At 50.0% G+C, this 25,423-nt stretch overlaps 1 protein-coding gene across 2 annotated transcripts in view; it reads left to right on the top strand.

Annotated features, from left to right (window-relative positions):
• The first annotated feature begins 7,580 nt into the window (after window positions 1–7,580).
• The window catches only part of LOC119446739 (transducin-like enhancer protein 4), a 46,831-nt gene continuing 28,988 nt past the window's right edge, over window positions 7,581–25,423 (top strand). For both annotated transcript variants that reach the window (XM_037711265.2, XM_037711266.2), the window contains exons 1-7: window positions 7,581–7,988; window positions 17,968–18,132; window positions 18,223–18,267; window positions 18,576–18,638; window positions 18,893–18,967; window positions 20,332–20,596; window positions 22,643–22,665. In XM_037711265.2, the coding sequence (XP_037567193.1) occupies window positions 7,944–7,988; window positions 17,968–18,132; window positions 18,223–18,267; window positions 18,576–18,638; window positions 18,893–18,967; window positions 20,332–20,596; window positions 22,643–22,665 (681 nt within the window). In that variant the 5' untranslated portion in view covers window positions 7,581–7,943. The remainder of the gene's footprint in view (window positions 7,989–17,967; window positions 18,133–18,222; window positions 18,268–18,575; window positions 18,639–18,892; window positions 18,968–20,331; window positions 20,597–22,642; window positions 22,666–25,423) is intronic.

The following is a 25,423-nucleotide window of genomic DNA, read 5'->3' on the forward strand; positions in this document are numbered from 1 at the left end:
ATCTATACTCATCTGTGATGTGATTGAAAAGAACGTGCTGAAAAAGTCACCGCACATAGAAAAAGATGCTTGCTGTTGCTTGTCGAGCCTGACGGCCGGGGGCAGTACGCCGCGTTTGTTGGGTGCAGCGGCGGCGAGTGCTGAGGAAGGGCACACCTTATATGGAAGGCACGGTGTTGTGCGTTGATCGATATATCGAATATCCCGGCTCATGGAGTTCGATATAGGCGTGCGATTATTCCGTGCTTGTACATGTAAATTCAACGAGATGTTCTGGCTGGTCGATACTGACAATAATTCGAGATATCTCTGTTTATGTACATAAGCGGCCTCCGCTCTAATGTATATACATAGAGTCTTTGTGTAGGAGAAGCTCGACGTTGTCATTTCCCTACGCCGCAGTACATAAAACAGCTTTTATGCAGGAGTATCATCGTCACTGTATCGATGCACGATCTTTTGCAAACGTTGGAATGACAGAAACGTCGACTGAATATACGCGTATACATTTGCGCCGCTGGCCTCAATACTGGGTAAAATAGTTGTCTATCTTGCCAAGTGTCCGTATAGGCAATGTTATGTTAATGAACATTTTGTTAGCGCCGATGTATCTGGTTCCTCATGCATGTACTGTTTAATACACTAATCTGTTTCTGTCGTCGAAGAAAAAAAAAAAAGAACATCATGAGCACGTACCGAATCCTGTTTCGACTGTTTATTTCAATTCATGCGGCATCTAATCGGTTTTAGAATGATGCTACATGCCCCTCCCCCGTTAAAGCTGGAGTTCGGAACGTACAGAGCTCAGATATGTTAACAGGAACGCGCGCATGGCCGTCGATACTTGCGGCACCGTCTCGTGATAACCACCTGCGTTATCGACGAGGGTGCGCGCGTGGACGTCTGGTCTCAGGCCGGCTATCACTGCGCATGCGTGTACCCTCGTCGATTGCGCAGGTGGTTATCACCAGACGGTGCTACAGGTATCGACGGCCACGCGCATTCCTATTAACGTACGCATAAACTGAATCCGCATTCTGCTCATGGCCCCGATGGCATATCGAACCGCATTTTGAAACGCTGCGCCGATCGTATTGCTCCCCCCCCCCCCTTTTTTTTTTTTTGTTGTACTCTATCGCCAATCCCTGCGGCAAAGAAAGCTCCCTCGAGATTGGAAAATGGCCAATATTGCGCCCATACATAAAGATGGTGATCGAGTACGCGTATTTAATTACATACCGATATCGCTAACCTCATTGTGTTGTAAAATACTTGAGCACATATTCAAAATAATTATGTTTTTTTCATCCATCCCAACAAGTGGTTTTTGCGCATGGCTTTGATGCCGCTTCTCTTGATTTTAAGAGCTTTTGATGCAGTGCCACATTACCTCCTTCTTTGCAAGTTTTCCCTTCTGGGAATTCCAGAATCTTTGTTGGCATGGTTGAAAGACTATCTGACCGACCGCCAACAGTGTGTGGTTATAAATGGTACGGCCTCATCATCCGCCCTGGGGTACAGATGGTGAACCCCAGGGCTCAATTCTGGCTCCCCTACTGTTTTTGATTTTCATCAATGATTTCCCAAATGGTCTGAAATCTACAGTAAAGCTCTATGCCGATGACTGTGTTAATGACATTGCTGCATTATAGTCCGACTTCCAAAAAGTTTCGCCTAGGTGCGACGACTGGCACATGAACCTAAACGTAGCAAAATGTTTTAACATTAGATTTACCAATAATAATAATAATAATAATAATAATAATAATAATAATAATAATAATAATAATAATAATAATAATAAAATGATAACAGTTATGTCCTTAAATCTCATCCCTTAAAAGCGACTGATCATGTCAAATACCTCGATATTACATTCACTTCCACATTAGACTGGACATGTCACGTTGATAAAATTGCTGCCAAGGCTTCTAAGTTGCTGCACTATATTCCGAAAAAATTTCAAGCATGCACCGAAAAAGTTGAAGGAAACCTTGCATTTAACAAACATTAGGCCGATTTTAGAATATGCTTGTGTTGCATGGGACCCCTTTACAGCCGTATTTAAAAATAAACTAGAAAGGGCACAGAAACAGGCTGCGAGATTTGTGACCGGCAATTATGACTTCACCATAAGAAGCTCGCATGCAGATTGCATTCAAAGTGGGCTGGAAACAACCATACAGTCTCGTCGAAGATTGAAAAGGCTAAAGTTTCTATTCAGCATTTATGTAATAAACAAACAGGAATAGATAAAGATATTAAGCAACCATTTTATGCATCAGAAGGTCGCGTGACCACATATACATAAAAGGAGTACAAAAGTTGCCTTGATGTATTCAAGTGCTCATTCAAATTTGCTCATACCACGAGTACTTGGAATGAGCTCCCTACGGAGATATTTATTATGCCGTGCCTCATTACTGCAATTGAGTCTGTTTGTTAAGCCTAATGTCCATTTTGACTGCACTTTGTCCTGATTCGGTTCTATTACGTCGAAAATTTTACTCTTTTCTTTTGGCGCTTGTCCTCTTTCTTCAAAGATGTTTTCATATAGGTTGTTTCCAGTACAATTGACCCTGGTTGTCGATGTTTGTGCCTGCTCTTCTTCTTCATCATCCTTTCTTTTTTTTTTTGCGGGGGGGGGGGGGGGGGGCTTAAAACAATGCCTTCAGGCGATGTAGGCAGTACGGATATACAAAAAATAAAATTCACGTCTGTGTGTGTTCGTAAACCGTCGATTTCTTAATAAAAATTGTTGCCAATTGCCGAACTAAAAAAAAAAAAAAAAGAACTGTACCATCCAGTTGACAACTCTAACTCAACAATGAAAAACGATATCGCAATATTTGTTTTTGATGCCGTGGTACGGATTTGCAAACATCGTGCTTCATTTTTTTCGAACTTCCCATTTTTTTTTTTCAAGTTTTGTAAAACATTCCAAGCTTCAATTGAGAAATCCGCTTCCTACAGTCACTAGAATTTAACTTTTTTTATCAAACGCAACACATTTAATTCAAATCGGTCTAGTGGTTGTCTCATAAAAGCATTTCTGAGGTTTGCGAGTATTTGAACTTATAGGCGGCATTTGAGGCACGATAAGGGCCGAAATAGGCACCATTCGCAAAGCGCTACCCGGTTTATGTATTGAATGTGCGTTACCCATTTTCAGAGTAAAATAACTGACGTAGCGTTCTTTTTCGAAGTCTTAAAGGCAGTAACCATTGCACACGTATACAGTGTGCAAATCATCGCTTCGCAATGCCGCTTTCTTTTGTCAGTCCACGTACTGCAGCCGGTGCACTTAATGCGTTTGTTCTGACACAATGAGCAGGTACATTGTACACGTAATAGCCAAAGTTTCCTCCTTATACAATGGTGCATCAAGTGGAGCAAGCACATTAAAACACTTAATAGGCCAGTAAAACTTTTACACAGGTAACGAGAGAAGCTGAAATACGCGCCTACTGCGGCTTAAAATCAACGAGTGTGCCATTAAGTGTCCCAACGAGTGTCCCATTTCACAGCTTCTTATCACACGTTGAAGAACCGGAGTATGTGCATCTTTACATGCACTTATTAAAATAATAATACATTGCTGCATTGCTTTTATTGCTCATCTATTACAGAGCTTAGATGGGCCGTTATCGGCTGGCGTGTGTGTGTGCAACCGCAAAAGAAGCGGAAGCACCGAAAAGGGTGATCGCGTGACTGCAGTCGACAATACTTCCAGCCCACTTCGCACACACTTGCGCCTAATCTACGCAATCTGCGCAATCCACAGTCATCAGTATCTCTGAGCTAAAGTTCATTCTACATCTTCAACACCTCTCAAATCCCTACCTGCAGTGTAACGTGGAGTTGCGTGTATACTGTCGAAGGAAGATACTTATTTGGTGTTCTTTTTCTCTGACATTGCTAATCATTGTCAGGCAGATGGCGAGAGGCCCTCAAAGATTGACAACGCAAACAATTTCTCGCTGGGTCTCATTGCCAGACGCGTTGCTATTAGCAACAGTTGTAGCCAATGCTACCAAGCCTTGTAGAAAAAAATGTGACATCGAAAAACAAAATAGCGCCCCTTAAAAACGTCGAAGGTTTATAGGGGTGCGCGAATATTCGAAACTTTCGAATAACGAATCGAATAGTGTCCTATTCGATAAGGTCTTCGAATCGAATATAGTCACTATTCATAAATCAGAATATTTTTCGAATACTTTTCGAATATTTCGAAATGTGAACTGCGCCCAATTAAACATAAACTTGGAGCAAAAGTACGGCAAACATATTAGAGCGGGCACAGTATAGACATAAAACATGAGGACTTGCGTAATGGAGCAGGCTATGTCGCTCAAGTAGCCATACTTTGCAGGCTATACAGCGACCATTCGCACTCTGAAAAGTCCTGTGCGTGCGAAGAAACTACTGTTTGCTCCTAATCCTCCATAATAAGCAATGATTCATAACGTACCATGCAATGACAGAAACTTGCTAACTTTAAGACTAGGATTTGAACGGCGTTTTATATTAATTGTGATTACGGCTGTTCATGGAAAAATATTCGATATTCGTACACCCATAAATGTTTATATACTATCTGTCATATATGTAAGTAACAATTGTAATAACAATAGAAAAAGCGCTCATGGAACGGCAACTGTCGGCGATTGCTAATAGGCTTTCGGGCCTATCGAGATCGCATTAGGCGTACGAAACTATTACAAAGCTTGTGTGCATCGGCAAATCGCACCCCTCATTGCACGCACATACGCCTCGCAATAACAATGACCACGGAGCCATGAGCTAAAAAGAAAGAAAAAAAAAAAAAAGCGCGTTTCCGTCTCCTCTCGTTCGTTTTGTATTTTCTTCTTCCTTAGTGCATGTGTGTGGCAAGCTTAACAGGCGTGCCGCGGGCAGAAGCGGAACAAGCCTCTGTCCGCCGTTTCGCGCGCGGGGTGCGGAGAGCGTGGGCGCCGCTCCTCCCCGGTGAACCACCGGGCCGCGGCGAAGCGAGGCGGCGGAACGGCGTGGGGGGTGGAGGGGTGTAACGTCTTGCTTCATCTCGCGCTCACATTTCTGACCCCCCCTTCTATCCTCGCTATGCAGCCTCCAACACGACCCCTAGCCCCTCACAAGCCGCTGCTGTTTCTTTTGTTCGCGTCGAGGAAAAAGCTCAAACACACAGGAGGGGGAACACTGCGGGCGTCCGCGGCCATTTCGTCGCTGATCCATTACCATCCGCGCAGCCGGCAGTCCCCGCAGCTAACCCCCCCCCCCCCCCCCCCTTCAACCTCGCACGCTCACACACGATCTCCCCCTGTTCGGAAAAGAGAGGGGCTGCAAGCCGCACTGGTGCGCAGCATTCGTACGCCTTCCGCCCTTGCGGGAAGAACCGAAAATCTGCGCCCACTCGATGCGAAAGGGGGGGGGGGGGGGGGGGGGTCTGCACGGGGATGGGGAACGGGGCCGACGGCGGCGCAGCTCGCTTGCACAGAGCGTAGTATTTATACACTGAGCAAGCACCCAACCACTCGCCGCCCCGCCTGCTTGCGTACGCGCGGCGAAAATCAATTCTCAGCACGTGACAGCATTTCCCCCCTCTTTTTTATCACCGAGTGTAACCTTCGATATGATACTACACGAGCGCGGCATGGCCCTTCATGCTTGGAAAGTAGCCGCGCATGGCTTGGGCCTTTAGCCTGATTTGGTCGACAACTGCTGCATCATTTGTACACGGTCGGGTTTCGGAGTCGGTTGTAGGGCGCTAACTCAACCAGCGCGCAATGTTACGAGGCAGTTTCATTTTTTCCTGGTGCTGCCTGCGTTAAAGCTGTTTTTTATTGCTTCTGCACTGTTCCCAAAGCACGGCAGAGTTACGCCGATGTGAAGTGGTCTGAGGATCATTTCATAATCATTCTCAATTATTAAAGCAAACCACAATAACGTCCCGTATGAAAGACTATTCCTAAGTCCCGACCCGGTGCTATTCCTCTTCGGCACCGCTGAACGAGTTCAACAATGATTGGCGTTGTCCACTGGCACAACCCGAAAGGCCCCGTACCGAAATGACAGTGCAATCTCGCTAATTCCTATCAGACCGTGCTTCCCATGCAGGCAAAGTAAACAATGAGAGCGCGTCGCAGTGAAGTCGGTTCGATCGCTCGATGCCCGCATATAAAGTGATCGACGCCAACTCGGCGAGATGCATGCGCTTAGGTTCAACTGCTGTCGTGTCCGCAATCTGCGTACTTGGATTTAGTGAATGCTCATTTTTGCAACACGAGGCAAAGGCTGCAGGAAGTAGAATGTTCATTATCGTAGTGATGCTAACGGATAAGGGGAACGAACGTAAGTGCGTACGCTTAAGATGGCTGGAAACTCAAGCGGCAATGGGAAAAATTGTGAGGTTTTACGTGCCAAAACCACGATATGATTATGAGGCACGCAGCAGCAAGGGAAAAAGAAAATATATTCCAAAACCGACGTCTAAATTACAGGGGCAGTTTCGCAGACATATGTAAAGTACTCCTTTTGTAGCTTTTTAAGCGCGCGCTGCGTGAAGCTATGACAACGACCCAGTCGTCAGAAGAGAGGTCTTCCGCAGGGCCGCCGCATACGAGCATCGCGGCAAGCGCCGTCGTATGCAGTCACGCAGGTTGAAAACGACCAGAGAGGACGAAAAGAATGAAGAAAGAAGCGAGCGGCTGTTTGCACACGCTGAGAACGGCGATAGAGCGCCGGTGCGACGGCAAGTGCATCGGAGGAGATTCTCGTGGCGGCGGATCTCCACGGACGCCCAAGGCAGCGACAAGCGGCAGCCGTAAGAAAACAAAAATGCCGGGTCGCCCGCCGCTGTGGCGGCGGGAAGAGGGGGCGCGTTTAATTGATCTCGTCCAGGCGCGGGAGAGGAGCGCTCTCGAGTTAAACAGGCGCGGGAACAATTTCACTCCTCAGAAGCAGCAGCGGCAGCCGCAGAACAAAACGCCGCGAAGGAGAGCAAAATAATCAAGAAAGAGGCGGCACGCAGGGGCCGCCCTCTTTCCGCTTTACGAGGGATAAATAAATGCCGTCTGCGTCGCCTCCATAACACGCGACGCGGCTCTGGAAGAAGATAAAAATAAGAGGGGGGTCTCTCACTGCGGGGAGGCGCTCCTCCGCGGCGGCGGCGGGAGGGTTCTCGGGGCCAGGTTCTGAACATTTGTTCAACATCAACACTACACGCTCAAGTGCTCATCAAAGGCAACATCAAGCTCTGTATAATTATCTTGCTTGGGGCGCTGATCGGCGGCCTCTCCCTCCTCGCCGCCCTCCTCGGTTCGGCCGTCTCGCGCCGCCGCTCTCCGGCGGCAGCGCTGAAATGGAAATCGTATTAGCGCCGCGAGGCGGGCGCTCGGGAGGGCGGAGCGCGTCGGTGACCGCGTGACTTTGACGGCCGGCTGTCAGGCAGCGCACTCCTAGCACTGCGAAGCTGGCGGAGGCGGAGCGCGTCGGTGACCGGAGACCCACGTGGGCGCTCCGCCCACACGCTCTGTTCCGCGACCGGGGACCAGGGGATGAGGGGGCCGCGCTTCTCCCAACGTTTTCTCGTGGAAAGCGGCTCTAAAGCGGTGCCAGCGCGGTCGAGCTGACGCCTGGGAACAGTCATGTTTGTTGATTAAGCCAATCTCTGGGCTCCGCAATCGCTCTTCGCCGTTCGGCAGACCGCGCGTTTACGAAAGCCGGCGCGCTCCCAACAACTGCGCCGACTAGGACGACCCGGGAAGTGGTGCCTCGCGGGTGAATCTCCTCAGCTTGTCCGCTGGTGCTTGTGGTGCGGGATGTGTCTTCGTTGGTGTACCAGGTAGCGCAGGATACTAGCCAGTCGGATACGGCCATGACGACGCGCCAACGGCGGGCATCGTAGCGGCGGCGGGACGCCTCTTCGGATGCGAGGCTGACCCGTCATGTACCCGGCTAGACATCCCGTGAGCTCAGCCATGCCTGTCACGGTGAGTAGCAGTAGTAGTACAGCATTCGCAGAATGCTCTTGCGCGCACGTGACCGCACAGCAAGTTGGTTAACATTCGCTCCAGCGCCGACGAGGTAGCAACGCGCGCAGAAATAACCGCGATCGCATCATCGCATTGCGTTATGTGCTTTTGTTTTCTTCGAGCGACCACTACGTGACATGGTCATGCTGCGGCTTCCATTGAAACCCATTTCTCTGCGAGCTGTCAATCAGTTTTCTGGCTTTGTTCTCGAGTGTTGTTTGCATCGCTATTCCTGCCTGCGCAATCGTGACGTTGCCGCTAAGAATACTGGTTTTTATTTTTTTGTTTTCGCAGTAGCTGTGCAGGCGCCTGGCAAAATGCCGGGGCAACATCACTGTTGTGTGGCCGTAGTAGTACACTGCTTGCAACGACCGTTGTTATTTAGGCTTAGAGAACCCGTCTAAAAGTTGTTACTTGCGGTTACCGCCGATAGGTGCCGCCACATGTCTAGCCTGCGCGCACATTGAACGAAACGTCCTTTCGGCGCTCCGGTTTGATCTGAATGTGCATGTCATGCTCTTATTTATGCGCTGGCTCTTTTGCCACATCGCGAGTCTGTGCACTCCTTGCATTCTCGGCATTACAGCTGTGGCCTCTCTTTTTATTATTATTTTTATCATTCAGAAACCGTGCGCCAGTACCTGCGTAAAGCCTCGTAACGCCTACTCTAGCGGTTGCTTTCATTAGAATATCGCTAACATCTTACCTAGACGGTCTGCTTTTTCTAGCCTTTCTAATTCAACACGGCTCCTTAGCCTGAAATGCATTTCTTTCTACCTTTCTTGACCGTAACGTAATAAAAAAATTAAAAAAATTGTCGCAGTTTCACCCGAAAGGCGAAGCACCAATTGCGATAGCAAATTAGTAGAGAGCTATACGGAGTAAGGATAGTAGTTTTATCAGCTGTATAAACTTGGACATGCAGCAGCACCAGCAACGCGCAGAACTGTTGTCGACGCCGTCGGCGTTTTGACCGCGTTCGCACCGAACGCGCCCGGCGTTTTTAAATAAATACGTATTTGGTGCCGTAGCTAAACGTCGCCTCCCGACCCCCCATACCCTTTTGCGCGACGGAAAAAGTTGCGTTTGGAAGAGAACCCTTAGGGAGCACGGCGCAGAACGCGCGTTTGCTCTCCGGCGTGCGTTCGCTCCCCGTGAAAGCGCGCGTCCCTCGCGCCCTTTCACTCGCACATACAGCGTCCGGAGCGCCGCGACGATTTCGTCGCCTTTGACGTCATACGGAACCTCACGGCGACGCCGACGGCAGAGATCTGCTTTGGAGTGTCCATAGAATTGCTATGGCAAAAAAAAAAACGAAAGCAGTATGGTGAGGGTTTGTGAAATGCCCGAAATAAGAAAGCGCATTAAACTGATAAATTATGCAAAGAAACAAATTAAGTACTTAACCCTCTAAGAACTCACCAGTTCTTTCTTAAAAAGTGTGAGAAATCTTGTTTCTTTTGATTCATGTCCGAATTCGATAAATAAAAAAAAAAAAAAGGTTTGCTCTCGCACCTCAAAACACGTCCTCGCACGTGTGTTGAGGGAACCTCTCTCTTTTAGAGCAAACTTTTTTTATTTGTTTATTTTCGGTGATTATAATAGATAAACCCCACGTGTAATATATTTATCGAATGTGTACGTTTGTCTTCTCTGTTCCCGTCCACCCCGCGATGAGCACGTGGGACGAGCTCTCGAGTGTCTCGTGTGCGCGTCTGTTCGATCGCTGGGAATCGCAGTAATAGTAGCCTAGTCTTGCGAGCCTGCTGTTGTCCCAAGTCGATGTCGCCGATATCGCAGACGTAAAGACGGTTGAAAGTGAGGCGCTTTTACAGCTTTCTCGGCTATTTTTACTGCTCGGCTGCATGAGAGAGGTTCAGTAAGTTCAGACATCCTTATCCGGCTGTCTCCAAAGGTAATTTCTCGTGCTTACTAGCTCAAATGACCCTGCAACAGCCCTTTCGTTTGTTCTTTTTTTTTTATATCTCTCCGAGGAGCCGGTACTAAAACGTGTATACAGTCTGACAAAGGTAGTAATAAAGACAATAATAGGGTACATAAACACGCACGTGTTTCAAGTACCAAAACAAAAAGTTCTCAGCACGAAGACCTAAATGTTACGGGGCGTGGGATCCGCGAGTGAAGAAGCTTGATTTCTTCGAAGCCTGAAGGCTGCAATACCGGCAGACATTCACGCCCTGCAAACCGCAGAACTTCATGTTTGTCGCGAGACCACGCCCCGCGATTTTATTGCGATAGCAATTATATGGACACTCAAAAGCAGATTTCTGCCGTCGGCGTCGCCGTGAGGTTCTGTATGACGTCATTTGGAGAAGAAATCGTCGCCGCGCGCCGAACGCTGTATGTGCGAGTGAAAGGGCGCGAGGGGCGCGTCTTTCACGGGGAGCGAACGCACGGCGGAGAACAAACGCGCGTTCTGCGCCGTGCTCGCTTAAGGGCTGCAGAAGTAGGCGTCTCTTTTCTCCTTTACAATCACCATATATGTAGAGCAAACGCACCTTCTTCCGACGCGCGAGAAGCCGTGGGCGAGGGGGAGGGAAGGGAGGCGACGTTTACCTGCGGCACCAAGTGCCTATTTATATCACAGGCTCCGGCAACAGTCACCAACGCCGCACGCATTTTGAGCGAACGCGGGCCAAACGCCGATGGCGTCGACAACAGTTCTGCGTGTTGCCGATGCTGCTGCATGTCCAAGCTTATACAGCTGATAAAGCTAATATCATTACTCCGCATAGCTCTCTACAAGTTTGCTATCGCAATTGATGCTTCGCCTTTCAGGTGAAACTGCGACCACTTTTTATTCACGGCACGCTGTTTTCCGGGCTGTGGAATTCGCACGCTGGAGTCTCGTGCGTTTGATTCCTTCAACTTGTTTCTGTGCAGCCGATTCATGTTTCATTCGAACATGACGGCGGCCATGGAGCTATATTTGTGAACTGATTATGATGATATTGAGTGGATTCCCCTTTCAGGCGAGGTCCCGGTGGCACGTTTTACCACATTGCAGCTTCCTATTGTAGCTTTTATCCAACTTTATTGTCACAATATGTGATACGGGTTTGCTGTACACGCAGTATGTCTATCCAAATTGTTCAACCATCCTACTGGCCATTTTTCTCTGAAAGGGACACCATGCCCACCTGCTTCGAAATACACATGGGTGTTGCAGTTTTCACTAGGCCTGGGAAACTTTACTTCAATGTGTTTTCTCGACACTTTTTTTTTTTTTTTTTCTAGTTCTTCAGATAACGAATAGCAGCGTCGAACAATACACCGTGCTCGATATCAGTGGGGTCCGTTCTCTTTTTTTGTGACATTAACACAGTTCAAAACACAACAATCGTGTTCATACCAGTGCGGGTTCTGAAAGGTAGACAATGCATTTGCGTACATTTCTCTCTCTCTATATCCTCTCCTTTCATAAATGGGCGTGCCTACGGCAGATGTTTACACGAGCGGTGCGTTTGTGAATGAGTTGCGATTGCTCGCGCTGATTAAGAAAACTGCCAACGTACCGCTGGCAGTAGAATAGCGATGCAAGCTTCGCATTTTAATAAACACGTAGGGAATATAAGAACACGTTCTTTATAACACTGAAATCAACGAATTACTCCTTCTGTTAGGTGCAGGACAGACGGTCTGTGAGATGCATGTTAAGGAAGCACTCCAGCACCCGACCACCCCTTTTGTTCCTTATTTCGGTTCGTTAGTCTCGTCACGAGAGCTGATTGGGTGCTAAATGCAGAAAGCACTATGGAATTCTCCGCAGTTCTAATTTGGCGGAATATAATTTATTTCGGCTCATTTCGTTTGATGTCTGTCATCTCCGGCTCTTTTGTGATGCCCCGTCCATTATCAGTGACGCTTGCAATTAATCAGGACCTTCATATCGAGCTTTTCCCTAGTGTACGCCATCATCAGGAATCGTCAGAAACTTGGAATAATCAGGAAGGCGGATTTACTTCCAGCAGCGCATTCTGGTTTCAATTTACTATTAAAAGATTGGGTATAACGTCCCGGAACTACACAGTGACAGCATATTCAGTCACATGAACTACTTGTCTGTAATGATGGGGATAGCACACGTTCATGTTGCATACACGCTGGCCACACAATTCGACTAATGACGTTTGGTCTGTGGAGGCTTTGACCGACCTGTTTATCGTAGACACAACGATAGCAGAGTCGTTTCGTCTATAAACAGACTCGCTTATCTTCCGAGCTTGTGAACCGGGCCTACCTATCAATCGCTTCGCCACGCCACTCCTCACAAACTCGGCGTTCTCAGAGCGAACTGGCGGGAATGTCAACGAGTTTCGCTTCCTGCTAAGTTGGTGTTTGTCGTTTAGTAAACGCGAACGCACAGCGTATGCGCGCACGTAGGCTGTGCCTAGACTGTCACGTCCGCCCAGGACATGCTTTGAACACCTGCCGCACGGAAGTGCGATCCAAACGCCCGCGTGTCGCAAAAAGCGAGACATTAAAAAAGGAAAAGAAAAAAAAAAAGGGGGGGGGGGGGAGAAAAATGTGACGAGGGCGGGAGGCTCCATGCTTCTATCGCGCTCCGCGGAGTGACACTCTCCTTTGTCGCTGAATCGAATCTCGGAGCAGGTGCCAGGAGCCACGCCACTCGCTAAAATTAAGATAAAATTGTCACCTGCCGTACTCACTGGGGACCGCGTTCGAGTACCCAGTGCCTCCCGCCGACGGTTGTCGCCACGTCAAAACGCAGGGGAAATTACATGTCTATATGCCATGCTCTTATCAGTGAGATTAGAGCGCTTTCTTCGTAGAAGGCACCAGGTTTTAACCCGTTCGCTCCAGCACAAGATATGCCTTCTTCTTCTTTTTTTTTTTTTCTAACCTAGAAAAGCGGCATATTTCGCTATGGTCGCCTTGAAATCTATCTTTAATTGTGTAGGCATTTATTTTGACACACAACGCCACTGTAAACGTTTGCTGTGTGAGTCTATTGCGTAACTTGACGTGTGTTTGCATCGCGTGAAAGTGGACAAGTCGATCGTACTCGACTTTAAATTCTGTATTTTGTAGTGCGGACACGTTAAAAAAAAATGTAATAGGTAAAGTTCACGCGACCGACCAGCACAATAAGAGCGCCGACAGTTTATTTGAAACTGCGAACAGCTAAAGAAAATTGGAACAAGATTCGTGTGAGCGTCACAATATCTTCCTTGACGATTCTTTTCCAAAGTAACTTTGGACTGGTAGCTACCAAGCGGGCTCTGATGCTCGAGGCCAAACAGTCTTGGAATGCTAGCGTAGCGCAAACAAGGCGCGGACACGATAAGAAAAGATGAACACACAGACAAGGCGCTAACTTCTCAACAATGTCCGTATATGTGTGTCCTCGTTTTGTTTGCGCCACGTTCCAAGATGGCGTATACCAACGAGACCTCATAGCAAAGCAGGCGACTCCATGACGCGGAGGGCGTTGGGGACACGTGCATTGCACGATCGTGCTTCTAGACGCCACCTGATGACTTTATAGAGCGGAGAAACGGCGGACGTGTGACGTCTCGTCTATCCAGCGGCTGCCTGAGCCACTGAAGACTATTGTCAGTAGACGTGGCTTACACCGCATGTATTCGTGTACGGGAAGCCGCAGCATGGTGTAATCTCGGCGCGAATGTGTCCCACGTAAGAAATGCGGTTCGGTTTCGCTAGCGCTGGCCGGTCGCGGTGACGTAGGCGATGGCGGTCGCAGGTGAACTGGGGGTGCCATTCTGGAACTGTTCTGGACATTGTCATATTCCGTCGTATTGGCCATCTTCTCAGTTGTAATTGGCTCACAGGGTGGCTGCGCCCTCTCTGATTGGCTAAAAAAATTGAACATGGCGGAATTCGGCAACATGACAGAATTTGACTATGTATTATTGTAATGCATGGAATAGCACACCGACTGAACGCGTTCGGGCATTGCAGCCAGCGCAACTCGGTTCATATGGTGCCTCAATGTAGGAGCACATTGGCACATGGCGCCTCCTTTGTCGAGAAAAACACAAGGACCACCATCATCGTAACCACCAACCATCATTTAATAATAGCGCAGCCTCGAACAATGTTGTCTGAGTAGGAACACACAAAATGTTGTGGCTCTTCGACACAAAGGAAAGCTGGTCAGCCGTAATCTTCCCTAAGAATCGAGTAGTTCTTACCGAGCACAAACGCTCTCACGATAGCAGAGGCGCGGTGCACGCTAGCCGGCTATCTAAAAATGTTGCCTCGACGCTTGGCCTGTAACAAGGGGGAGGGGGGGGGGGGCGGTTCTATCCGTGGGGATCTTTGCTCCGGATATTACAAGGATATGCGTTTTATGATGAAGGGTCATCTCCTGCCTTAATATTGCAACTGTCTCTCTCAACGTGGACACATGTATACCAACACACGGCAGGAGGGTCGGCACCCGTCCCTTCCCAGCACTGACCAAACACAGGGCTGACAAAGAGCTGCATATTCGTCACGATGCGGTTGATGTCCTATCGAGCAAGGAAGGAGATGGTCGCGTGTCTTTTGCTTGCAACAGATGCTGATCGAAGACTTGGGAAATTCTTGCCACTGGTTGTCTGCGGCCTAGCTTTTCCTTTGCCCCCCCCCCCCCCCTTTTTTTTTTTTTCTTTCTCATCTCTCGTCCTTTTGTATAGCTCCTGTCCATTCTGCTAATTACCTTTGTGCTGATAAGCGGCTTTGCCATTTGCGCCTTAAAACCACACAGATAGATAGGCGTGCTTGTAGCTTTTCTTTGTGAAGTGGGTGTATATCCAGCACGCTGTACTTATCGTTGTCACATTGCCTTCGGTCAATTAGGTCGGGACCCCACTTTCTTGGCGCTGACTTTAGTGACGTTAGCTGTGCTGCAGTACGTGTGCGAGGCTATTTCGAGAGTGCCTTTGAGCTCAGATCATCTGAAGCTCTCCCGCCAGTGCGTCATGTTTTGTTACCGAATAGCAACGGTAGCAGTCTTGCCTACCATCTCGGAGCCTCGCCTAGCTGGCGACGCTTATGAGGTGCGGCAACGGCGAGCAGCCAACCAATGAAATGGCAAGGTTGTGACGGAGACCCACGACCACTGCTTTGATTGAATTACTGGCTCATTGCACGTTGAGAGAGAGAGAGAGAGAGAAAGCAGGTGACGCTGCTTGAATGACGCCGGATGCCCTCCTATTTTTTTTTTTTTTTTACGTGCAGTCGGTAATTGAGAAGGGAAGTTTGTCGCTTTGGGTCATTACCATTACTTAGTGCGACGCCGGGAGCGTGCGAAGGAGACTGCGAAAACACGAGGTGTGGAGCGAAGGGCGGCTTTCGCTGTGCGCAAGACGTAAGCAAGACGGTACATGAAGCGAATTTACTTCTGAGTCAGCGCTCCTTATATAACCTTATTCCGCGGATCTGCAAGTCATCGCAGGTATCGCACATTGATTGATGTAAGCTGTTTACGCATTAAAACGAAAAAGGGCCGTAGCACAGCTAAGGTCGCAGGTGTGCGCAACTGCTGCACTCCAGTGGCTGAGCGCGACACGGCAAAAGAGGCGGACTCAATTCCTGATAGCAATCAAAGCTGTGCTACACGACACGCGCGGTCCTGGGCAAGTGAGTGCAACACTTTCGTGCTCGCTGTCGCTTCGCCTTGTGAACATTGCGCGCAGTAAACGTGTCTCGAGTTTGATACTGAGGCTCCCACCGGCGGCACGCACGTCGATGCCGTTCTTTGGAAGAGCGGTGCTTGCGAAGCGGGCGGGCGTGCGTGTCGACGCTCTCGGGCCGCGTTGTCTTTCCTGCATATGAGCGCTCCCCCTCCTCCTCCCTCCTTGCGGTGCGCCCCGTCTTGTTCGCAGCGCATACACGCACACAAACACGCGCGCTCTCTTCTGAAGCGCGCCTTCGGATCGTCGCCTGCTTGGCCGCTTTTCCTCCTCACCCCCTCGTTTGCGAGCCCTCGCCGCGCGCTGCTCGGCTGACGTGTGCCGCCGTCGCTGCTGTTGCGATGATGTAGCGCGCCTTTCGAGGTCGACACGCTGATGGGTCGTCGGCGCTCGGCTGCGCGCGGGGGAGCGGCGCCGCTCCGCCGGCCGACGCCTCAATCGGCCGGCTGCGCACGACCGTCGAAGAACGCGGCCTCCCGCGGTGTGTCAACTCTGTCGCAGTTGTGTCTCCTCCGTGCGCTCTTCGGTGCAGGGAGCGAATGTGCCCCGAAGAAAGGTGCACTCTGCGGCACTAGCTTCTCGGGCGTCTTGAGCTGCTGTCTCTGTTGTGTCGAGAGGCTATATACTAGGCAGTGGGTGTTCGCTAATGTCAACCTCATATCAAGGCAGACAACCGTACGTTCGTGTAAACGCTCGCAGTTGGGCTCCACCCGTACGTCTTTCGGCACACGTTTGTCGGTTCTGCCCGCTGGTCCCGATTCCGTGTCGGCGCGGCTGGTTTTTAAATCGTTTGGCCAAACAGGGATGGTAATCGGGCGAGTTGGTGAGAAAATTTTAACCTGTGCTGGTGCTACAGTAACAATGCAGGTAGATATGTACAGGAGCCGTCAGTTTGTCTACGCTGTGGTATACGGTAACGAGTGGGGTGCCGGCTCCGTCAATAGAACGACCTAGTGGCTACGAACGTGGCTCGTTTCACTGAACGAGCGCTCGTATTGCCCATGGTCTGTTCATCGCCATTTTTTTGTAGAGTCGTCACACGTTTACCGCTATACTATTTGTATCGCTGTTTTTTTTTTTTTTTCTTTTTCACAAGCCTATATTTCGTTTCATTTGTGTAATGGGCAGTGGGTAGGAGTTCAGTGCACTTTCCAGTCGTCAGCTGCGACTGTCCTTCGCTGTATCCGTCGGATCTCGAGCAACGAATTAATTAATGGTTCTCGAACAAATATTGATCAGAATCGGAGGATGTCTTGCGTGGCCCGTCAGGAGTTGCCAGTTTTTCTTTTCATCGCCTGGGGGGGGGGCTTATGTTCGTGTCCAATGTTTAAGCGCGCATTCTCGTCAGGTTGTAGCAGAAATCGAATTATTCTCGTTCCCCGTCACGCCGGCTGCGTTCGCTTGGCGGTGTGCCCAGACCTTTCCTCGAGTGCGATACGCAAGCGTGAATTGTACCTGTAGCTCGTGTATCGCGTGCTCGAGGCCGATATTATCGCTATACTTTGCTGTGCTTTCGCTTCCACATCCGCGCCTTTTGATTTGTCGGCGGTTTGATCTGGCCCCATTGTTCGTGCACAATGCTGGGGCAAGCGCTTTATCTTTTGTCTTTGAAGCTCTCGCACATCGTCGTTCGGTACCGCAATTCTTTTTTTTTTTTTAATCCTTCCTGCGTACAACATTGCAGACGCACTCGCATACGCTGTACAATTCACCCATTCATGTATACGGATTCGTGCCGTGAGTCAGCCATATGTCTGTGCGATCAGAAAAATGGAATTGTGTGTCATATAAATAATTGAGCTGTCGCATTGTCACCGAAACAGAGTCGAATACGCCAAATGAAAACAGTCCTTAAAGAAGGAACATAATGTGAACAGGCTGAGAGCAGGCTGAAAACGTGGCGGACATAGTCCTGGCTACGCTATAGTTTCGTGAGACGGTACTGGAGCGCACAGAAGCCTTAGCATTGCAACTTCCACATGTTTCATACAACAGTAGTCGGAAGGTCTGTGATATCCAAGGGACGGACATGCTGTGGGGAGCGCGGCCCGCACGAAGCTCACGCTTTTGATGCCTGGGAACATTCGAAAAGGAAGTTTCTGTCCTGTATTTTTCCACTCGAGCTGAAGAATCGGAATTGCAGCTGAGGAGCGCCCAGTTCCCGCGTTACACGTGCTTCGACATTCGTTGCCACTAGCCCTGATGTGTACTGCTTTTGGCGCGCCACTGTAACGAATCCTTTTCACGTTGTCCAGGGTCCTCCGCCGCAGGCGGGCCAGCAGTTCAAGTTCACTGTGACCGAGTCGTGCGACCGCATCAAGGAGGAGTTCAGCTTCCTCCAGGCGCAGTACCACAGCCTCAAGCTCGAGTGCGAGAAGTTGGCCGGCGAAAAGACAGAGATGCAGAGGCACTACGTCATGGTGAGTAGGCGCTCATGCTATAACACCTTGCGCACGGTCGTGGCCGCTGGCAGTGTGTCACCGCTGATGCTCGTTCTCTTTGCCTCGCAGTACTACGAAATGTCTTATGGTCTCAACGTGGAGATGCACAAGCAGGTGAGTCTGCACTGAGGCCGCCGTGAGCAGACGAAAACTTTTTTTTCTCTCGTCGCATTTCGGCCTCCGATGTTCGCGGATCGCGCTTGGCGACGTGACGAATCTTGGAGGCCGGGTGTGCTGCACCTTGAGCGGTTCTCGCAAACTGTTTGCGTTTGCTGCGGTATGGCGGGAACCACTCAAAATGGACTGGCGCATCAATCCTTCTGCTCATGTTTGACCTGTACACTAATCAGATTAGCGGAGATGTAGCGACCGCGACTCATTTAGTCTCTTTATTTATTATTATTATCATTTTTTTTTTGCAGACCGAGATTGCCAAGAGGTTGAACGCTATCATCGCTCAGATCCTGCCTTTCCTGTCGCAAGAGGTGCGTTGCCTTACTGCTCCTGTGTAAATTGCATGTTCGCATTAACGTCGTTCGATATTCGACGAATGCACATTGCCTAGTTTTGGCCATTCTTTCCGCACTCGTATACTAGCTGGCAATCGGTAACGCTGCGACAGTGGAATAACACGTTTGTACCGATGTGTGTGTCGGGCTTTCGGACGATCATTGCTTACCGGACCTAGCAGACTGTTCCACTGTCGCTGACTTACCATTTGCTTTCGTCTGCAACGCAGCACCAACAACAAGTGGCGGCAGCTGTGGAACGGGCCAAGCAAGTCACGATGACCGAACTCAACGCCATTATCGGGGTATGTACGGTCTTTTATTGCGATTGCAATTATGTGGACACTCCAAGCGCATTCCTGCCGTCGCCGTCGTCGTGAAGTTCCGTGTATAAAGTCCAACGGCGATAAACTCGTCGCCGCGCGCCGTATGCTGCATGATGCGAGTGAAAGCGCGCGAGGGGCGCTTGCTCACGCCAGCGTTTTGACGGTGCTTTTCTGCGGTCATCGAGTGTGATCTACTCATGTTTGCTTGAGCGCGTTGACACCATGCTTGTTAATTCAGTTAGTAAGCGAATGTGTCCAAGTTTGCGCAGCCCATAAAACTACTATCCTTACTCCGTATACTCTACTAGTAAATTTGCTATCGCAATTGATCCTTCGCCTTTCGGGCGAAACTGCGACTTTTTTTTACGAATGCCGCAGCTTTCCCGATATTGACCATGTAGTCTACCGCTGACGACGTCCGCCTAAGCTTTTAGGTATTTTATACCTTGTGCTATGTTTTTTTCCCTCCCCATCACTATCAACATACTAAAGAGCTCTTCCACTGTACAACGTCTGCGCCGACGGCGCTAAAAGCTACCGCGTAGCAGTGAGGATTATTGTTCGCTTGTGAAAATAAGTTTTATGAAGTACAGTTTCCTTAGTGTAAGCAAAGTTGACCGCGGTGTTCATTACAGAGAAGCGCTAAAGCGGTGTGGTTAGTGCCCAACGTCAGTATCGCCGGTCAGTCTCGTTCGTCGTTGAAGTCTTATTCAGATTGCACAGGTCGTGGTCTCTTGCTTAATTACCAATTGGAGCAGTCGCTCGTCGATATCTGGTAGGTTTGTGCCACAAATGACTAAAATGGCTGCGGCAAATGCAGTGGCAGCTGCTCATGCGCATGCATATACCTCGCCGGTCAAGCACCGTTCTTATCCTTTTATTTGGCTCATAAGGGCAATGCCAGCAGCCACAAAAGCACAAATGTTTGCATGTATGTGGGACTGGGCAGCCCGTACTGTCATGTTATACACATTTCACTCCATCATCCAAATACCATATACCAAGTCACACATTAGCCATACTGAGAAATAAAAAGAAATCCGGTCCGCTCTGACACATGTTCTCCTATAAGACTTTCATTGTCTCCAATAATTATGCATTTATGAAATTTGTTTACCGAATAACAGCCAACTCGTACTGCTGGTCACCACCGTGCTGTCGGTTATTATTTCGTCGCAATAAGCGCGAGAATGGAAACGCAGTCGAGTGCACCCAAATAGGATCAGCTGGAGTGAGTGACCAGTCATTTCGCGAGTATTGGGTGTGCGCAAATGACTCCTAGCCGAGGTAGATTGAGGAGTTTCTTCTGCCTCGTCGAGCCCCTCTCGTTCGTCTTCGTGCAGCACCAGATGCAGGCGCAGCAGATGCCCGCTCCTCCGCTGCCCATGCTGTCCCATGCAGCCATGGCCGGCCTGCAGCCGCCGGGAGCGGGCCTTCCTCCCAGCACGGCGGCGGGGCTGCTGGCGCTGTCGTCGCTGGCTGCGCCGCCACCGCCCACGCACCTGGCCGCCGCGGCCGCCGCCCTCAAGGACCACCGGGCCGCTGCAGCCGCGGCTGCGGCAGCCGCCGCCGCCGCTGCCGCCTCGGACGACAAGCGGTCCGCCTCCGGTGAGTGCACGCTACACGTTGCTACACTGCATCATTTAACGCTATAGCTGCATGCTTGCCTAGTCAGATGGCTGTAAAATGAACATGGAATGTCGGTGGACGCGACGGTGAGATTATGTGAGTGCCGTGCGCATGAGTTAGCAGGATGCTTCGTAAGCTGCCCTTCCTGGCGGCCAAGGACTCGAAAGTCACATCCATGGCCAGAGCTGTCGTTGGAGTCCTTGTAGTGTGAGGTGTGACCCACCCGTTCTGTATTCTTACACTTGTGATCCGGTAGTGCCAGGATGCACTGCGACCCGGAAAGGGACCAGACTACGCGCGCGCAGTGGCCTTTTTGGTATTAGAGCGACGGTATGTTAGTCAGCCTCTAGAGTCTGTAAAGGCGTACGTTTATGTAGGTAAATCACTCAAGTGGGACCCTGACCACGAGAAGAAAATTTACAGAAGAATAAAATCGGGTTGGAGTGCATACGGCACACATTGCCAAATCCTGACTGGGAGCTTACCACTGTCATCGAAAATAAATATGCACAATTATTGCATTCTACCGGTGCTAACATATGGGGCAGAAACTTGGAGGTTAACAAAGAAGGTCGAGAACAAGTTAAGGACCGCACAAATAGCGATGGAATGAAAAATCTTAGGACTAACGTTAAGAGACGGGAAGAGAGCGGTGTGGATCAGAGAGCAAACGGGGATAGCCGATATTCTAGTTGACATTAAGAGGAAAAAATGGAGCTGGGCAGGCCGCGTAATGCGTAGGATGGATAACCGGTGGACCATTAGAGTTACAGAATGGATACCAAGAGAAGGGAAGCGCAGTTGAGGACGGCAGAAAACTAGGTGGGGTGATGAATTTGGGAAATTTGCAGGCGCAAGTTGGAATCAGCTAGCGCAAGACAGGGGTAATTGGAGGTCGCAGGGAGAGGGCTTCGTCCTGCAGTGGACATAAATATAGGCTGATGATGATGATGATGTCAGGGCCGAGGAAACAGCGCGGACTAACCTCAGAAGAAAAGCGAAGTACACGAGATAACGCTGCCCAACACTGCGTGTCTGTCAGCTCTGTAGTCGTTAAGAAGCGATCACGTTTGTCTTCAGCGGTCGAGCAGCCGTTCCGCGATGGCACGTATGTGCGATGCCTGGCTGTAGCCACTTAGGTTCGAGATCTGTTGTGGTCACGAGCGCCGCGAGCAGTTAAGCAGCACCTTTCGATGTGCGATTCTACATCTCATTTCATTTATTTACTTTCATGCCTTTCGGAGTCGCGGAGATGAGTAAATCTCAATGCATTCGCGGGTAGAACTGCGGCCAGAAAAGGGGCATGAACCACTGAACGAAAGCTGCTGCCCGCAAACTGGGAGAAAAAAAAATCCTGGCTGTGCCGCTGGGGTCTACGTAACTATATGGCCATAATTTCCTGCCGCGTGCTGTGTTTGCCAAATCACGGCCGGACCGAACACGCGTACTTCAATCCTGCCGTAGCCAATCGATTTCGAAACTATAGCAGCTACCGCGAGGAGTGTGGTACTCTGCTGGCGAAAACAATTCTTGTATCAGCTATTCTCGCTCCACATAATAATTTCTCGAAATTACGCATAATTTGCTCTTGGATAACTTGGTTGACGGCTAGTCGAGCTTCGCAACAAATTAACGACTTTCCAGGCGTAGTCCGTCTTCACGTAGTATAAGCAAGGCGCGGGAGGCGTGCACTTTTTTTTTCTTTTGAGTCCACGTGCTGACCCATTTAGTGCTGACCCTTGTACAACGTCGCTCATCTTCCAAAGGACAGGGTAACAAGATCATTAGATGTGATGACAATATTCGCGACGATATCACCCACGATTTTCGGAACCCAGCCGTACGGAATCGATGCGGCTTGCGCTCTTTCTGTGCTTCATCATTTCCCGTATGAGCGCTTGCTCGCGTTGCATTATTCCAAAGCGTTATACTATATTGATCTCTTTTTTTCTTTCATTCCTTTCCTGCCTTCTTCGCGCGGCACTAAACACGCATGGCTCCTGGCTGCCTTGGTGACCGGTGCAGTTCACAGCAGCGAAGAGCGGCATGTAAGTTTTGCATTACACGTCATGACTTCCCCCGCGCATGTACGCGGAACCATGTTCACAGCGCTTTTGTAGTAGTGGGTGTCAGAGGTGAATGCCTGGTAGGGGCATTGCATCGCATGGTTTTTATATGTATTACATGAAGGAAAGAGTTGTATGGTTCAGGAAGTATTTGTGACTGGTGCTTGTGGGGTGTCTTCGCGACGTGAACGCGGCGCGGCGTTCCGCAGCGTTTGGCCGCTTCGTGTTAACTATTCGTGCTTACATGGCTACGACAGCGTCAAAGCGAAATCGGTTTGCTTCGCATTGGCGCCATGTGAACGGTTTGCTTTTACTATATATTCGTTTACATGATCTCGACGCGAGTAAGAAATTGAGCTGACCTGTCCCCGCTCAAACCGCGTTTACACGCATCTTGCCCATAGCGGGTTGGGGAGTCTACCCAACCATTGCAAGTGGATTGGCCGAACTCGCTTCGACACGACACGCTAGCATTTGTATGAACCCGATGACCGGATTTAGGCCCGAAAGCCGACTCGACCCGACGTTATTGTGTGCATGTAAGCGTAGCTTATGGAGTCGCATTGTAGGGTTTCCGATCGTGAAACTCAGTGGCTTCTGGGAGAGATGCTCACGACAGAGATGCGCTTTCGCCATGCGCCGCTCGCGTTTTATTCCTCCACGCTCATGACGTTCCTACCAGCGTTGATTCTCGGTATATAAGGGAGAGAAAGAGAAACCATACACTGCGCAGAAGCTAGGCAACTGCTTCCGAAATTGATTGATGGAGTTTAGCGTCAACACAGGCAGTCTGAGGATTTTTTTTTCCTTTTCTTTTTTTAATTCGCATGCTTTCATGGTTCGGTTCTCTTCCATGATTAGGCTACGCCCCTGAGCGCACACTAAGAAACATTCCTAATTGTTGCGACGAAAGCGAGCAACCGCCATATCCCTGATATGTTCTTAAGTAGTACGTGCTTGAGTGTCCCTGATAAAGAGGTCTGAACACGTACTTATCGCAGGCCCAGCCTAGCCTCCTGCAAGCGCTTTTTACGCGTCGATGCGACTTGCTATCGCATCGAGAGAGCGTGAGATTATCGTGCCGCTCATCTCTTGTCGTCTGTGCTGTCCCCATGCGCTACAACGCTGCGAAAGGGCGCTGGCGCTGTTCTTAGGCGCGGGCACCTCGTTGCACAACGTATCGAGACGACCACTGCGACAGGTGACTTCGCTGTGACTCTGTCGTGGCTGTGTAAACGCAGCGTCGGAGGTGAACAGAGACTTCCCGGTCTGCTAGCTGGTCTGCGCGTGGGCACTGTGGCTTCCCGCCCAGCCGTGGTACCACTGCAGTTCCCGTGAGTGCGGAGTGGGGCCGATGCGTGTTTGCGACGCGTGCACGGTGCGCCGCTACAAGTGCGCGTACGGCGGCGGCGTATTGTTCCCCCCCCCCCCCCCCCCCCCCGTCTTTTCGTCTAGAAAGCCCCCCTTAGGAAGGGAGAGCCGCTGGTCGATTGTCAGGCGCCTTTGTTGCTGACGGATTGCTGCGCCCGCCGCGCAGCGATCCCCCGCTACGGCGGTTCCCCTCCCAGCCGACCCCACTCCCAGCAGGTCCATTGTGCGCTTTCAGCGAAAAAATACCGAAAGATGGCGGGGGGAAGTTGCATGCCGCCGCGCGGCAATTTGCGGTGCAGTACGAGTGTCGGTTGGCGTTCGCCGAGCTGGGAAGTGGGGGGGACGGGGGAACAGGTCGAGGGCGCCAGGGCGCCCACTTTATTGCTTTGCGTCTCGAGGCTTGCTGGAGGGCGTTTTGAAAGCGCGCGGGGGGGGGGGGGGGGGGGGGGGGGTAGGCGCGCTTCTGAGTACGTGGACTCTTCTTTCCTCTGGTTGCTGTCTCCCCGCGACAAAGGGGCGGAGGACGTTCCCCGCCGTCGCTGCTGCGAGGACGACGTCTGTTTTTCTCCCCCGCGAGCTCGGGGAAGAGAACCACACGTAACGAGTCGCGGTTTTGGTTTTGGTTTGCTTGTTTGGTGTTGAGGGGAAGGGGCTGGGAGAAGCGGGGGGGGGGGGGGGGAGTTGAATGAAGGCAACAACGAAAGCACTTTGCCTCGCTGCCGGGAACCCGCTGGTCCGGCTCACGTTTCTCGACTGAGCCGCCCACCCGGCTTCTCTGCTGGGTAGTAGGCAGTAACAGCATATAATAGGTTGAGAGGTGGCGGAATGGTAGGAGGAATCAGTTTTTCGTTTTTTTCTTGCCTTTTTATTTCGAAAAAAAAAAAAAAAACTTCCGCTTTTGTGCATATTTCACTTGCCCACATAAGCATAGGTTCTCCCTCTAGTATACACAGTGTACTGAATGCAAGTTGAGATGGGGGTGGGGGGCGGTAAATTTGGGGTTACTGAATGGATAGAATTCAAAAGGGAAATGCTTGATGTAGGAAAATGGCTTAGTGTTTATTTTAGTGGGATCATCATTGAGAACCAGCCCATTGTCAGTAGCATTTCTTGGTCTCACTTTTGGAAGCAAAGTGAGACAGTAATCAGGCATGAAAGAGGTGCTCTGCTGGTGATGTGCACAGGAGAGCACCTGTGAGCTCATAAGAAAGAGAGAGATAAATTAAAAGAACACATGCCAGAGCTATCATCTTGCAGGCTATTATAGAAGTGCTCCACTCTGTTGAAGGCCAGCCACCAACCACAGCTGTGGATTTAGGACATTCATTTCTAAGCATTCTCACTATTTGGAATGTGGTCATTTAGGAGC

The sequence above is a fragment of the Dermacentor silvarum genome, chromosome 3 (assembly GCF_013339745.2).
Source record: "Dermacentor silvarum isolate Dsil-2018 chromosome 3, BIME_Dsil_1.4, whole genome shotgun sequence".
Classification (NCBI taxonomy): Eukaryota; Metazoa; Arthropoda; class Arachnida; order Ixodida; family Ixodidae; genus Dermacentor; species Dermacentor silvarum.